This window comes from Convolutriloba macropyga, chromosome 6 (genome assembly GCF_964194025.1).
Source record: "Convolutriloba macropyga chromosome 6, txConMacr16.3, whole genome shotgun sequence".
Lineage (NCBI taxonomy): Eukaryota > Metazoa > Xenacoelomorpha > Acoela > Convolutidae > Convolutriloba > Convolutriloba macropyga.
The window spans coordinates 2664872-2680110 of record NC_134473.1 but is presented as its reverse complement, the minus strand read 5'-3'; the positions used below and the strand labels follow the sequence as shown (position 1 = coordinate 2680110).

The window sequence follows — 15239 nt, the reverse complement described above, 5'->3', positions numbered from 1 at the left end:
CATGCATCAATTCAGATTTTTTTCCACTGTGCAGAGCTGAAAAAAATTACAATAGGATATGCCACAAGGCTTTTTGCGAGGGCATAGTACTGTGCGGACTTCTGTTTTGACAAAAATTACAATTCTCAATTGCAAACAACACCCCACACGAAACAAAAGCTAAAAACACCAAATGAAAAAAACACAAGAAAAATCAATTCCTACATTTATCCGTTCACCTTTTATGAGTCGCAACTATCAACGGAAAAATAGCAGTTACCAAAGTCTTGATAAATAACATTTCACGTGTTTTTCCTCGATAATCAATAATCTGAAGTCCAATTTAAACTGTTCAAATTTGATAGTTTTAATTTTTCTTGATGCTCTGATTTTTTGCAGGTTGATTCTTTGTTTGATTTCCGATTATAACTGTGTGCTAATTAAGTTATATAGTCAGTCCCATAAAGTTGCAACGCAAGCAAACGTTCAAAAAGCTCGGGCATGCAATTGGACAGTGTTTGACCTGATGTCTGCATGTTTTAAATTTGAACTTTGACCTTTGAAACGTTCGATAGTGTTGCAACTTTATGGGACTTACTATACAGGACGTCACTCCATATTAATTTTGATCCAATCGAGATAGGCTGATACTCTTGTGAAAATGTACCCCGGTCCGACTCAATTGGGTTCATCGTAGGTGAACAAACCATATAGGCTCACTGGTTTGTTCTGATCATCCAAGGGGTAAAGAGGACCCCCCGAATCACCATTGCATGCTACCTCAGTGAGATCATTATTGTTAACATCTGCTGTACATACTTGAATCTCAGGCTTGTAAAACAGTTCAGGATAATCTGGATCTACGTTGCGGATTTCTGAGTTTTCGCTGTCAATTTTCTTTACTTCTTGCAGAATCGAAATAGCTTCTCTGGCACATTTTTAATATTCTACTTCTCGGAACAGGCTCGAACAAGTTCACAAGGGCTATGTCATTCACAACATTAGAGCGATAATATTCCTGATGATAAATGACGTGAGCTGTAATGTTTTGGTAAATTATGTTCGGATTTTTGGTGAAGTCTCCAACAAGGACAAACACGTGCAAAAATATTAAAGTTTCCGGATCCTCTAAAACAATGAAGTGTTAAAAACAAACAAACAAATTTGAAAAAAAATTAACGCTGGATTATTTATAAGTGTTAAGTAAATAATCGAAATTACTATTATGATTTCTTTATTGTTTTTCGTTGAATTGTTTTCAACTTTGATTGTTCACGAAAGTCAGATGTACATAAAATCTTCTCGAAAAAACAGGCAGACTATGGAACCCAGTTTGAGGTCCAGATACAAATTTTTTTCTGATCAGACTTTCCAGACCGAAATTGATTCTGATGCGATTGTCCAGACCGAAATTACCCCTGATCAGATTTTCCAGACCAAAAAAATCCTCTGATCAGACTTTCCAGACTAAGTGCCTTTCCGATCAGTCTTTCCGGACCGTAGGAGTTCTGATCAGACCATCTCCAACAGCAGATTTGTAGAATTAGGAGAATTATTTAATCAACACCAGTTGCGATAACAGCAGTTAAATAAACTGCAAGTGTAATAATTTTTAATGCCCAGTTGACAATGGAAAAACACTTCAGCATTAGATTACGAGTTTAGCGAACTATTTTATTGCCCCTGTTACTAAGTAAACAGTGGCAATTAACTCGTAGTCTAATGATGGAAACAGTTTGATAAACTTGTAGTCTAACATTTGAATTGTTGCTACAATGTGGTATAATTTTGACTTTGTTCAATTTTCAAAATGATCGCAAGAGGCGTTGATTAGAAAAAATTACCGCAAGTTTGTTATCGCCCTCGAAGTTATATCACATTGGCTTCGTCTCGGAGTTTGATAAATTCGTGGTAGCGATAACAACTGTGTGGTATTATTCATTAATGCATCATATCAGCTGAAACGAGCTGGACGGTTTTGCGTAATAAACAGTTGGATAATTTCTCTCAGTTTAATAATGGCGGATGTAGAAGAAAATTCCAGATTAGTTCTTTCGTACACGATTTCCGTGGAGAAAGATTGACTTTTTATGTGGCTCTTAAATTTTTTTAAAAACTTTTGATGAAAAATAGACGGTGAAGCAGTTTTGAAAAGCTTCTTCAAGTAAAGGAAATATGTTGTTTTTTGTTATATTTATGTATCTAGAATTTTGTGAAAAAAAAAGAGCTGAATAAGCGAGAACGATTGATTAATGTGTCTCACAGCCTTGGAACAAGGTGATGTTAATTTAAAACAAAAGCCGACACTAAAAATTTTAAAATAAACTAGAATAAAAGGAATAATCCTGTAACGCTCGTTCTTGTTCCTAACAATCAGAGGCGCTGATTCTCGTGCACTAATAAAAGTATCTTCAAAAAACATTTTTCGACCAACAATACGTTGAATGTGATCATTTTGATTTATGCTAGATTTTAAAAGGCTTTCCTCGACTCAAACTTGGTATGATTAGAATTTGCCTTCATGTCAGAATTGGATCTAAAATTTGGGGGAGGGGGCTAAGGTGGGGTGGGGTAATTTAAAAATCTCGAAAGCAACAACTCCGGACTCAACTAAATATTTCCGTTAAGTTGGTGAACATTAACATCAGATGAGAACTGTCATTGTTGACATTGCGTAAAAGTACAGCAATAAGTAAAGAAGTATTAGCAAAATTCAAAAACCCGTTAAACATTTTTTGAAAACTAACGGCGTACAAGCCATAAAAAGATAAATTCATGAAATGAAATGATTATTTCAATTAATTTAGGCCTTTATCGCAACAGGCAAGACATTTCTATAATGAAATCAAGAGATAAGACAAAAATGCAAACAACGAATTCTGTCAAAACTAAAAAATTTGACAAGGTATGTTGAAAGCCATTAGCGTCAAAGTCATAGAAAGCTCTAGTTTTGAACTGAAACCAAAACCTCAATTGAGTAACCCATCCGAAAGTCAGATGTACATGAAATCTTCTCAAAAAAACAGGCAGAATAAGGAACCCAGGTTGAGGTCCAGACCCAAATTTTTTTCTGATCACTTTTCCAGACCGAAATTAATTCTGATCCGATTTCCAGACCGCAATTACCCCTGATCAGATTTTCCAGACCAAAAAAATCCTCTGATCAGACTTTCCAGACTAAGTGCCTCTCCGATCAGCCTTTCCGGACCGTTGGAGTTGTGATCAGACCATCTCCAAGAGCAGATTTGTAGCATTAGGCGCATTAATTATTCAACACCTGTTGCGATAACAGCAGTTAAATAAACTGCCAGTGTAATAAATTTTAATGCCCAGTTGGTAACGGAAAAACACTTCAGCATTAGACTACGAGTTTAGCAAACTCTTCTATTGCCCCTGTTACTAAGTAAACAGTGGCGATTAACTCGTCTTCTAATGATGGAAACAGTTTGATAAACTTGTAGTCTAACATTTGAATTGTTGCTGCAATGTAGTTCAATTTTGACTTTGTTCAATTTTAAAATGATCGCAAGAGGCGTTGATTAGAAAAAATTACCGCAAGTTTGTTATCGCCCTCGAAGTTGTATCACATCGGCTTCGTCTCGGAATTTGATAAATTCTCGGTAGCGATAACAACTGTGTGGTATTATTCATTAATGCATCATATCAGCTGAAACGAGCTGGACGGTTTTGCGTAATAAACAGTTGGATAATTTCTCTCAGTCTAATAATGGCGGATGTAGAAAAAAATTCCAGATTAGTTCTTTCGTACACGATTTCCGTTGAGAAAGATTGACTTTTTATGTGGCTCTTAAATTTTTTAAAAAATTTTTGACAAAAAAAGACGGTGAAGCAGTTTTGAAAAGTTTTTTCAAGTAAAGGAAATATGTTGTTCTTTGTTATATTTATGTATCTAGAGTTTTGTGAAAAAACAAAGAGCTGAATAAGCGAGAACGATTGATTAATTTGTCTCACAGCCTTGGAACAAGGTGATGTTAATTTAAAACAAACGCCGACAATAAAAATTTTAAAATAAACCAGAATAAAAGGAATAATTATGTAACGCTCGTTCTTGTTCCTAACAATCAGAGGCGCTGATTCTCGTGCACTAATAAAAGTATCTTCAAAAAACATTTTTCGACCAACAATACGTTGAATGTGATCATTTTGATTTAAGCTTGATTTTAGAAGGCTTTCCTCGAATCAAATTCGGTATGATTAAAATTTGCCTTCATGTCAGAATTTGATCTAAAAATTGGGGGGGGGGGGGCTAAGGTGGGGTGGGGTAATTTAAAAATCTCGAAAGCAACAACTTCGGACTCAACTAATTATTTCCGTTAAGTTGGTGAACATTAACATCAGATGAGAGCTGTCATTGTTGACATTGCGTAAAAGTACAGCAATAAGTAAAGAAGTATTAGCAAAATTCAAAAACCCGTTAACCATTTTTTGAAAACTAACGGCGTACAAGCCATAAAAAGATAAATTCATGAAATGAAATGATTATTTCAATTAATTTAGGCCTTTATCGCAACAGGCAAGACATTTCTATAATGAAATCAAGAGATAAGAAAAAAATGCAAACAACGAATTCTGTCAAAACTAAAATATTTGACAAGGTATGTTGAAAGCAATTAGCGTCAAAGTCATAGAAAGCTTTAGTTTTGAACTGAAACCAAAACCTCAATTGAGTAACCCATCCGAAAGTCAGATGTACATGAAATCTTCTCAAAAAAACAGGCAGAATAAGGAACCCAGGTTGAGGTCCAGACCCAAATTTTTTTCTGATCACTTTTCCAGACCGAAATTAATTCTGATCCGATTTCTAGACCAAAATTACCCCTGATCAGAATTTCCAGACCAAAAAAAATCCTCTGATCAGACTTTCCAGACTAAGTGCCTCTCCGATCAGCCTTTCCGGACCGTTGGAGTTGTGATCGGACCATCTCCAAGAGCAGATTTGTAGCATTAGGCGCATTAATTAATCAACACCTGTTGCGATAACAGCAGTTAAATAAACTGCCAGTGTAATAAATTTTAATGCCCAGTTGGTAACGGAAAAACACTTCAGCATTAGACTACGAGTTTAGCAAACTCTTCTATTGCCCCTGTTACTAGGTAAAGAGTGGCGATTAACTCGTCTTCTAATGATGGAAACAGTTTGATAAAATTGTAGTCTAACATTTGAATTGTTGCTGCAATGTAGTTTAATTTTGACTTTGTTCAATTTTAAAATGATCGCAAGAGGCGTTGATTAGAAAAAATTACCGCAAGTTTGTTATCGCCCTCGAAGTTATATCACATCGGCTTCGTCTCGGAGTTTGATAAATTCTCGGTAGCGATAACAACTGTGTGGTATTATTCATTAATGCATCATATCAGCTGAAACGAGCTGGACGGTTTTGCGTAATAAACAGTTGGATAATTTCTCTCAGTTTAATAATGGCGGATGTAGAAGAAAATTCCAGATTAGTTCTTTCGTACACGATTTCCGTGGAGAAAGATTGACTTTTTATGTGGCTCTTAAATTTTTTTAAAAATTTTTGATGAAAAATAGACGGTGAAGCAGTTTTGAAAAGTTTTTTCAAGTAAAGGAAATATGTTGTTTTTTGTTATATTTATGTATCTAGAATTTTGTGAAAAAACAAAGAGCTGAATAAGCGAGAACGATTGATTAATGTGTCTCACAGCCTTGGAACAAGGTGATGTTAATTTAAAACAAAGGCCGACAATAAAAATTTTAAAATAAACTAGAATAAAAGGAATAATTCTGTAACGCTCGTTCTTGTTCCTAACAATCAGAGGCGCTGATTCTCGTGCACTAATAGAAGTATCTTCAAAAAACATTTTTCGACCAACATTCGGTGAATGTGATCATTTTGATTTAAGCTTGATTTTAGAAGGCTTTCCTCGAATCAAATTCGGTATGATTAGAATTTGCCTTCATGTCAGAATTTGATCTAAAAATTGGGGGGGGGGGCTAAGGTGGGGTGGGTTAATTTAAAAATCTCGAAAGCAACAACTTCGGACTCAACTAATTATTTCCGTTAAGTTGGTGAACATTAACATCAGATGAGAACTGTCATTGTTGACATTGCGTAAAAGTACAGCAATAAGTAAAGAAGTATTAGCAAAATTCATTAACCCGTTAACCATTTTTTGAAAACTAACGGCGTACAAGCCATAAAAAGATAAATTCATGAAATGAAGTGATTATTTCAATTAATTTAGGCCTTTATCGCAACAGGCAAGACATTTCTATAATGAAATCAAGAGATAAGAAAAAAATGCAAACAACGAATTCTGTCAAAACTAAAAAATTTGACAAGGTATGTTGAAAGCAAATAGCGTCAAAGTCATAGAAAGCTTTAGTTTTGAACTGAAACCAAAACCTCAATTGAGTAACCCATCCGAAAGTCAGATGTACATGAAATCTTCTCAAAAAAACAGGCAGAATAAGGAACCCAGGTTGAGGTCCAGACCCAAATTTTTTTCTGATCACTTTTCCAGACCGAAATTAATTCTGATCCGATTTCCAGACAGCAATTACACCTGATCAGATTTTCCAGACCAAAAAAATCCTCTGATCAGACTTTCCAGACTAAGTGCCTCTCCGATCAGCCTTTCCGGACCGTTGGAGTTGTGATCAGACCATCTCCAAGAGCAGATTTGTAGCATTAGGCGCATTAATTAATCAACACCTGTTGCGATAACAGCAGTTAAATAAACTGCCAGTGTAATAACTTTTAATGCCCAGTTGGTAACGGAAAAACACTTCAGCATTAGACTACGAGTTTAGCAAACTTTTCTTTTGCCCCTGTTACTAAGTAAACAGTGGCGATTAACTCGTCTTCTAATGATGGAAACAGTTTGATAAACTTGTAGTCTAACATTTGAATTGTTGCTGCATTGTAGTTTAATTTTGACTTTGTTCAATTTTAAAATGATCGCAAGAGGCGTTGATTAGAAAAAATTACCGCAAGTTTGTTGTCGCCCTCGAAGTTATATCACGTCGGCTTCGTCTCGGAGTTTGATAAATTCTCGGTAGCGATAACAACTGTGTGGTATTATTCATTAATGCATCATATCAGCTGAAACGAGCTGGACGGTTTTGCGTAATAAACAGTTGGATAATTTCTCTCAGTTTAATAATGGCGGATGTAGAAGAAAATTCCAGAATAGTTCTTTCGTACACGATTTCCGTGGAGAAAGATTGACTTTTTATGTGGCTCTTAAATTTTTTTAAAAATTTTTGATGAAAAATAGACGGTGAAGCAGTTTTGAAAAGTTTCTTCAAGTAAAGGAAATATGTTGTTTTTTGTTATATTTATGTATCTAGAATTTTGTGAAAAAACAAAGAGCTGAATAAGCGAGAACGATTGATTAATGTGTCTCACAGACTTGGAACAAGGTGATGTTAATTTAAAACAAAGGCCGACAATAAAAATTTTAAAATAAACTAGAATAAAAGGAATAATCCTGTAACGCTCGTTCTTGTTCCTAACAATCAGAGGCGCTGATTCTCGTGCACTAATAAAAGTATCTTCAAAAAACATTTTTCGACCAACAATACGTTGAATGTGATCATTTTGATTTAAGCTAGATTTTAGAATTCTTTCCTCGAATCAAATTCGGTATGATTAGAATTTGCCTTCATGTCAGAATTTGATCTAAAAATTGGGGGGGGGGGCTAAGGTAGGGTGGGGTAGTTTAAAAATTTCGAAAGCAACAACTCCGGACTCAACTAATTATTTCCGTTAAGTTGGTGAACATTAACATCAGATGAGAACTGTCATTGTTGACATTGCGTAAAAGTACAGCAATAAGTAAAGAAGTATTAGCAAAATTCAAAAACCCGTTAACCATTTTTTGAAAACTAACGGCGTACAAGCCATAAAAAGATAAATTCATGAAATGAAATGATTATTTCAATTAATTTAGGCCTTTATCGCAACAGGCAAGACATTTCTATAATGAAATCAAGAGATAAGACAAAAATGCAAACAACGAATTCTGTCAAAACTAAAAAATTTGACAAGGTATGTTGAAAGCAATTAGCGTCAAAGTCATAGAAAGCTTTAGTTTTGAACTGAAACCAAAACCTCAATTGAGTAACCCATCCGAAAGTCAGATGTACATGAAATCTTCTCAAAAAAACAGGCAGAATAAGGAACCCAGGTTGAGGTCCAGACCCAAATTTTTTCTGATCACTTTTCCAGACCGAAATTAATTCTGATTTTATTTCCAGACCGCAATTACCCCTGATCAGATTTTCCAGACCAAAAAAATCCTCTGATCAGACTTTCCAGACTAAGTGCCTCTCCGATCAGCCTTTCCGGACCGTTGAGGTTGTGATCAGACCATCTCCAAGAGCAGATTTGTAGCATTAGGCGCATTAATTAATCAACACCTGTTGCGATAACAGCAGTTAAATAAACTGCCAGTGTAATAACTTTTAATGCCCAGTTGGTAACGGAAAAACACTTCAGCATTAGACTACGAGTTTAGCAAACTCTTCCATTGCCCCTGTTACTAAGTAAACAGTGGCGATTAACTCGTCTTCTAATGATGGAAACAGTTTGATAAACTTGTAGTCTAACATTTGAATTGTTGCTGCAATGTAGTTTAATTTTGACTTTGTTCAATTTTAAAATGATCGCAAGAGGCGTTGATTAGAAAAAATTACCGCAAGTTTGTTATCGCCCTCGAAGTTATATCACATCGGCTTCGTCTCGGAGTTTGATAAATTCTCGGTAGCGATAACAACTGTGTGGTATTATTCATTAATGCATCATATCAGCTGAAACGAGCTGGACGGTTTTGCGTAATAAACAGTTGGATAATTTCTCTCAGTCTAATAATGGCGGATGTAGAAAAAAATTCCAGATTAGTTCTTTCGTACACGATTTCCGTTGAGAAAGATGGACTTTTTATGTGGCTCTTAAATTTTTTTAAAAAATTTTTGACAAAAATAGACGGTGAAGCAGTTTTGAAAAGTTTTTTCAAGTAAAGGAAATATGTTGTTTTTTGTTATATTTATGTATCTAGAGTTTTGTGAAAAAACAAAGAGCTGAATAAGCGAGAACGATTGATTAATGTGTCTCACAGCCTTGGAACAAGGTGATGTTAATTTAAAACAAAGGCCGACAATAAAAATTTTAAAATAAACTAGAATAAAAGGAATAATTCTGTAACGCTCGTTCTTGTTCCTAACAATCAGAGGCGCTGATTCTCGTGCACTAATAAAAGTATCTTCAAAAAACATTTTTCGACCAACAATACGTTGAATGTGATCATTTTGATTTAAGCTTGATTTTAGAAGGCTTTCCTCGAATCAAATTCGGTATGATTAGAATTTGCCTTCATGTCAGAATTTGATCTAAAAATTGGGGGGGGGCTAAGGTGTGGTGGGGTAATTTAAAAATCTCGAAAGCAACAACTCCGGACTCAACTAATTATTTCCGTTAAGTTGGTGAACATTAACATCAGATGAGAACTGTCATTGTTGACATTGCGTAAAAGTACATAAAAGTACAGCAATAAGTAAAGAAGTATTAGCAAAATTCAAAAACCCGTTAACCATTTTTTGAAAACTAACGGCGTACAAGCCATAAAAAGATAAATTCATGAAATGAAATGATTATTTCAATTAATTTAGGCCTTTATCGCAACAGGCAAGACATTTCTATAATGAAATCAAGAGATAAGAAAAAAATGCAAACAACGAATTCTGTCAAAACTAAAATATTTGACAAGGTATGTTGAAAGCAATTAGCGTCAAAGTCATAGAAAGCTTTAGTTTTGAACTGAAACCAAAACCTCAATTGAGTAACCCATCCGAAAGTCAGATGTACATGAAATCTTCTCAAAAAAACAGACAGAATAAGGAACCCAGGTTGAGGTCCAGACCCAAATTTTTTTCTGATCACTTTTCCAGACCGAAATTATTTCTGATCCGATTTCCAGACCGCAATTACCCCTGATCAGATTTTCCAGACCAAAAAAATCCTCTGATCAGACTTTCCAGACTAAGTGCCTCTCCGATCAGCCTTTCCGGACCGTTGGAGTTGTGATCAGACCATCTCCAAGAGCAGATTTGTAGCATTAGGCGCATTAATTAATCAACACCTGTTGCGATAACAGCAGTTAAATAAACTGCCAGTGTAATAACTTTTAATGCCCAGTTGGTAACGGAAAAACACTTCAGCATTAGACTACGAGTTTAGCAAACTTTTCTCTTGCCCCTGTTACTAAGTAAACAGTGGCGATTAACTTGTCTTCTAATGATGGAAACAGTTTGATAAACTTGTAGTCTAACATTTGAATTGTTGCTGCAATGTAGTTTAATTTTGACTTTGTTCAATTTTAAAATGATCGCAAGAGTTGTTGATTAAAACAAATAATCGCAAGGTTGTTATCCCCTTGATGTTATATCACATCGGCTTCGTCTCGGAGTTTGATAAATTTTCGGTAGCGATAACAACTGTGTGGTATTATTCATTAATGCATCATATCAGCTGAAACGAGCTGGACGGTTTTGCGTAATAAACAGTTGGATAATTTCTCTCAGTTTAATAATGGCGGATGTAGAAAAAAATTCCAGATTAGTTCTTTCGTACACGATTTCCGTTGAGAAAGATTGACTTTTTATGTGGCTCTTAAATTTTCTTAAAATTTTTGATGAAAAATAGACTCGGTGAAGCAGTTTTGAAAACTTTTTTCTAGTAAAGGAAATATGTTGTTTTTTTGTTATATTTATGTATCTAGAGTTTTGTGAAAAACAAAGAGCTGAATAAGCGAGAACGATTGATGAATGTGTCTCACAGCCTTGGAACAAGGTGATGTTAATTTAAAACAAAGCCCGACACTAAAAAATTCAAAATAAAATAGAATAAAAGGAATAATCCTGTAACGCTCGTTCTTGTTCCTAATAATCAGAGGCGCTGATTCTCGTGCACTAATAAAAGTATCTTCAAAAAACATTTTTCGACCAACAATACGTTGAATGTGATCATTTTGATATAAGCTAGATTTTAGAAGGCTTTCCTCGACTCAAATTCGGTATGATTAGAATTTGCCTTCATGTCAGAATTTGATCTAAAAGTTGGGGGGGGGGGCTAAGGTGGGGTGGGGTAATTTAAAAATCTCGAAAGCAACAACTCCGGACTCAACTAATTATTTCCGTTAAGTTGGTGAACATTAACATCAGATGAGAACTGTCATTGTTGACATTGCGTAAAAGTGCAGCAATAATTAAAGAAGAATTAGCAAAATTCAAAAACCCGTTAACCTTTGTTTGAAAACTAACGGCGTACAAGCCATAAAAAGATAAATTCATGAATTGAAATGATTATTTCAATTAATTTAGGCCTTTATCGCAACAGGCAAGACATTTCTATAATGAAATCAAGAGATAAGACAAAAATGCAAACAACGAATTCTGTCAAAACTAAAAAATTTGACAAGGTATGTTGAAAGCAATTAGCGTCAAAGTCATAGAAAGCATTAGTTTTGAACTGAAACCAAAACCTCAATTGAGTAACCCATCCGAAAGTCAGATGTACATGAAATCTTCTCAAAAAAACAGACAGAATAAGGAACCCAGGTTGAGGTCCAGACCCAAATTTTTTTCTGATCACTTTTCCAGACCGAAATTATTTCTGATCCGATTTCCAGACCGCAATTACCCCTGATCAGATTTTCCAGACCAAAAAAATCCTCTGATCAGACTTTCCAGACTAAGTGCCTCTCCGATCAGCCTTTCCGGACCGTTGGAGTTGTGATCAGACCATCTCCAAGAGCAGATTTGTAGCATTAGGCGCATTAATTAATCAACACCTGTTGCGATAACAGCAGTTAAATAAACTGCCAGTGTAATAACTTTTAATGCCCAGTTGGTAACGGAAAAACACTTCAGCATTAGACTACGAGTTTAGCAAACTTTTCTCTTGCCCCTGTTACTAAGTAAACAGTGGCGATTAACTTGTCTTCTAATGATGGAAACAGTTTGATAAACTTGTAGTCTAACATTTGAATTGTTGCTGCAATGTAGTTTAATTTTGACTTTGTTCAATTTTAAAATGATCGCAAGAGTTGTTGATTAAAACAAATAATCGCAAGGTTGTTATCTCCTTGATGTTATATCACATCGGCTTCGTCTCGGAGTTTGATAAATTTTCGGTAGCGATAACAACTGTGTGGTATTATTCATTAATGCATCATATCAGCTGAAACGAGCTGGACGGTTTTGCGTAATAAACAGTTGGATAATTTCTCTCAGTTTAATAATGGCGGATGTAGAAAAAAATTCCAGATTAGTTCTTTCGTACACGATTTCCGTTGAGAAAGATTGACTTTTTATGTGGCTCTTAAATTTTCTTAAAATTTTTGATGAAAAATAGACTCGGTGAAGCAGTTTTGAAAACTTTTTTCTAGTAAAGGAAATATGTTGTTTTTTTGTTATATTTATGTATCTAGAGTTTTGTGAAAAACAAAGAGCTGAATAAGCGAGAACGATTGATGAATGTGTCTCACAGCCTTGGAACAAGGTGATGTTAATTTAAAACAAAGCCCGACACTAAAAAATTCAAAATAAAATAGAATAAAAGGAATAATCCTGTAACGCTCGTTCTTGTTCCTAATAATCAGAGGCGCTGATTCTCGTGCACTAATAAAAGTATCTTCAAAAAACATTTTTCGACCAACAATACGTTGAATGTGATCATTTTGATATAAGCTAGATTTTAGAAGGCTTTCCTCGACTCAAATTCGGTATGATTAGAATTTGCCTTCATGTCAGAATTTGATCTAAAAGTTGGGGGGGGGGGCTAAGGTGGGGTGGGGTAATTTAAAAATCTCGAAAGCAACAACTCCGGACTCAACTAATTATTTCCGTTAAGTTGGTGAACATTAACATCAGATGAGAACTGTCATTGTTGACATTGCGTAAAAGTGCAGCAATAATTAAAGAAGAATTAGCAAAATTCAAAAACCCGTTAACCTTTTTTTGAAAACTAACGGCGTACAAGCCATAAAAAGATAAATTCATGAATTGAAATGATTATTTCAATTAATTTAGGCCTTTATCGCAACAGGCAAGACATTTCTATAATGAAATCAAGAGATAAGACAAAAATGCAAACAACGAATTCTGTCAAAACTAAAAAATTTGACAAGGTATGTTGAAAGCAATTAGCGTCAAAGTCATAGAAAGCATTAGTTTTGAACTGAAACCAAAACCTCAATTGAGTAACCCATCCGAAAGTCAGATGTACATGAAATCTTCTCAAAAAAACAGGCAGAATAAGGAACCCAGGTTGAGGTCCAGACCCAAATTTTTTCTGATCACTTTTCCAGACCGAAATTAATTCTGATCCGATTTCCAGACCGAAATTACCCCTGATCAGATTTTCCAGACCAGAAAATCCTCTGATCAGACTTTCCAGACTAAGTGCCTCTCCGATCAGCCTTTCCGGACCGTTGGAGTTGTGATCAGACCATCTCCTAGAGCAGATTTGTAGCATTAGGCGCATTAATTAATCAACACCTGTTGCGATAACAGCAGTTAAATAAACTGCCAGTGTAATAACTTTTAATGCCCAGTTGGCAACGGAAAAACACTTCAGCATTAGACTACGAGTTTAGCAAACTCTTCTATTGCCCCTGTTACTAAGTAAACAGTGGGGATTAACTCGTCTTCTAATGATGGAAACAGTTTGATAAACTTGTAGTCTAACATTTGAATTGTTGCTGCAATGTAGTTTAATTTTGACTTTGTTCAATTTTAAAATGATCGCAAGAGGCGTTGATTAGAAAAAATTACCGCAAGTTTGTTGTCGCCCTCGAAGTTATATCACGTCGGCTTCGTCTCAGAGTTTGATAAATTCTCGGTAGCGATAACAACTGTGTGGTATTATTCATTAATGCATCATATCAGCTGAAACGAGCTGGACGGTTTTGCGTAATAAACAGTTGGATAATTTCTCTCAGTTTAATAATGGCGGATGTAGAAAAAAATTCCAGCTTAGTTCTTTCGTACACGATTTCCGTTGAGAAAGATTGACTTTTTATGTGGCTCTTGAATTTTTAAAAAAATTTTTGATGAAAAATAGACGGTGAAGCAGTTTTGAAAAGTTTTTTCAAGTAAAGGAAATATGTTGTTTTTTGTTATATTTATGTATCTAGAGTTTTGTGAAAAAACAAAGAGCTGAATAAGCGAGAACGATTGATTAATGTGTCTCGCAGACTTGGAACAAGGTGATGTTAAATTAAAACAAAGGCCGACACTAAAAATTTTAAAATAAACTAGAATAAAAGGAATAATCCTGTAACGCTCGTTCTTGTTCCTAACAATCAGAGGCGCTGATTCTCGTGCACTAATAAAAGTATCTTCAAAAAACATTTTTCGACCAACAATACGTTGAATGTGATCATTTTGATTTATGCTAGATTTTAAAAGGCTTTCCTCGACTCAAATTTGGTATGATTAGAATTTGCCTTCATGTCAGAATTGGATCTAAAATTTGGGGGGGGGCTAAGGTGGGGTGGGGTAATTTAAAAATCTCGAAAGCAACAACTCCGGACTCAACTAAATTTTTCCATTAAGTTGGTGAACATTAACATCAGATGAGAACTGTCATTGTTGACATTGCGTAAAAGTACAGCAATAATTAAAGAAGTATTAGCAAAATTCAAAAACCCGTTAACCTTTTTTTGAAAACTAACGGCGTACAAGCCATAAAAAGATAAATTCATGAAATGAAATGATTATTTCAATTAATTTAGGCCTTTATCGCAACAGGCAAGACTTTTCTATAATGAAATCAAGAGATAAGACAAAAATGCAAACAACGAATTCTGTCAAAGCTAAAAAATTTGACAAGGTATGTTGAAAGCAATTAGCGTCAAAGTCATAGAAAGCATTAGTTTTGAACTGAAACCAAAACCTCAATTGAGTAACCCATCCGAAAGTCAGATGTACATGAAATCTTCTCAAAAAAACAGGCAGAATAAGGAACCCAGTTTGAGGTCCAGACACAAATTTTTTTCTGATCAGACTTTCCAGACCGAAATTGATTCTGATCCGATTTCCAGACCGAAATTACCCCTGATCAGATTTTCCAGACCAAAAAAATCCTCTGATCAGACTTTCCGGACTAAGTGCCTCTCCGATCAGCCTTTCCGGACCGTTTTACCCATCTCCAAGAGCAGATTTGTAGCATTATGCGCATTAATTAATCAACACCCGTTGCGATAACAGCAGT

At 35.1% G+C, this 15239-nt stretch overlaps 1 protein-coding gene across 3 annotated transcripts in view; it reads right to left on the bottom strand.

Annotated features, from left to right (window-relative positions):
• Nucleotides 1-282: 282 nt before the first annotated feature.
• Nucleotides 283-15239, bottom strand: part of LOC142340689 (uncharacterized) — a 29811-nt gene continuing 14854 nt past the window's right edge. For 2 of the 3 annotated variants that reach the window (XR_012759076.1, XM_075391382.1), the window contains 2 exons: nucleotides 578-1107; nucleotides 283-415 (listed from right to left, as the gene is read on the bottom strand). Coding sequence is in view for 1 of the 3 variants with exons in the window: in XM_075391382.1 (XP_075247497.1) it covers nucleotides 981-1107 (127 nt within the window). In the remaining 2 variants the exon portion in view is untranslated. The remainder of the gene's footprint in view (nucleotides 416-577; nucleotides 1108-15239) is intronic. The other variant, XR_012759077.1, reaches the window with a different exon arrangement.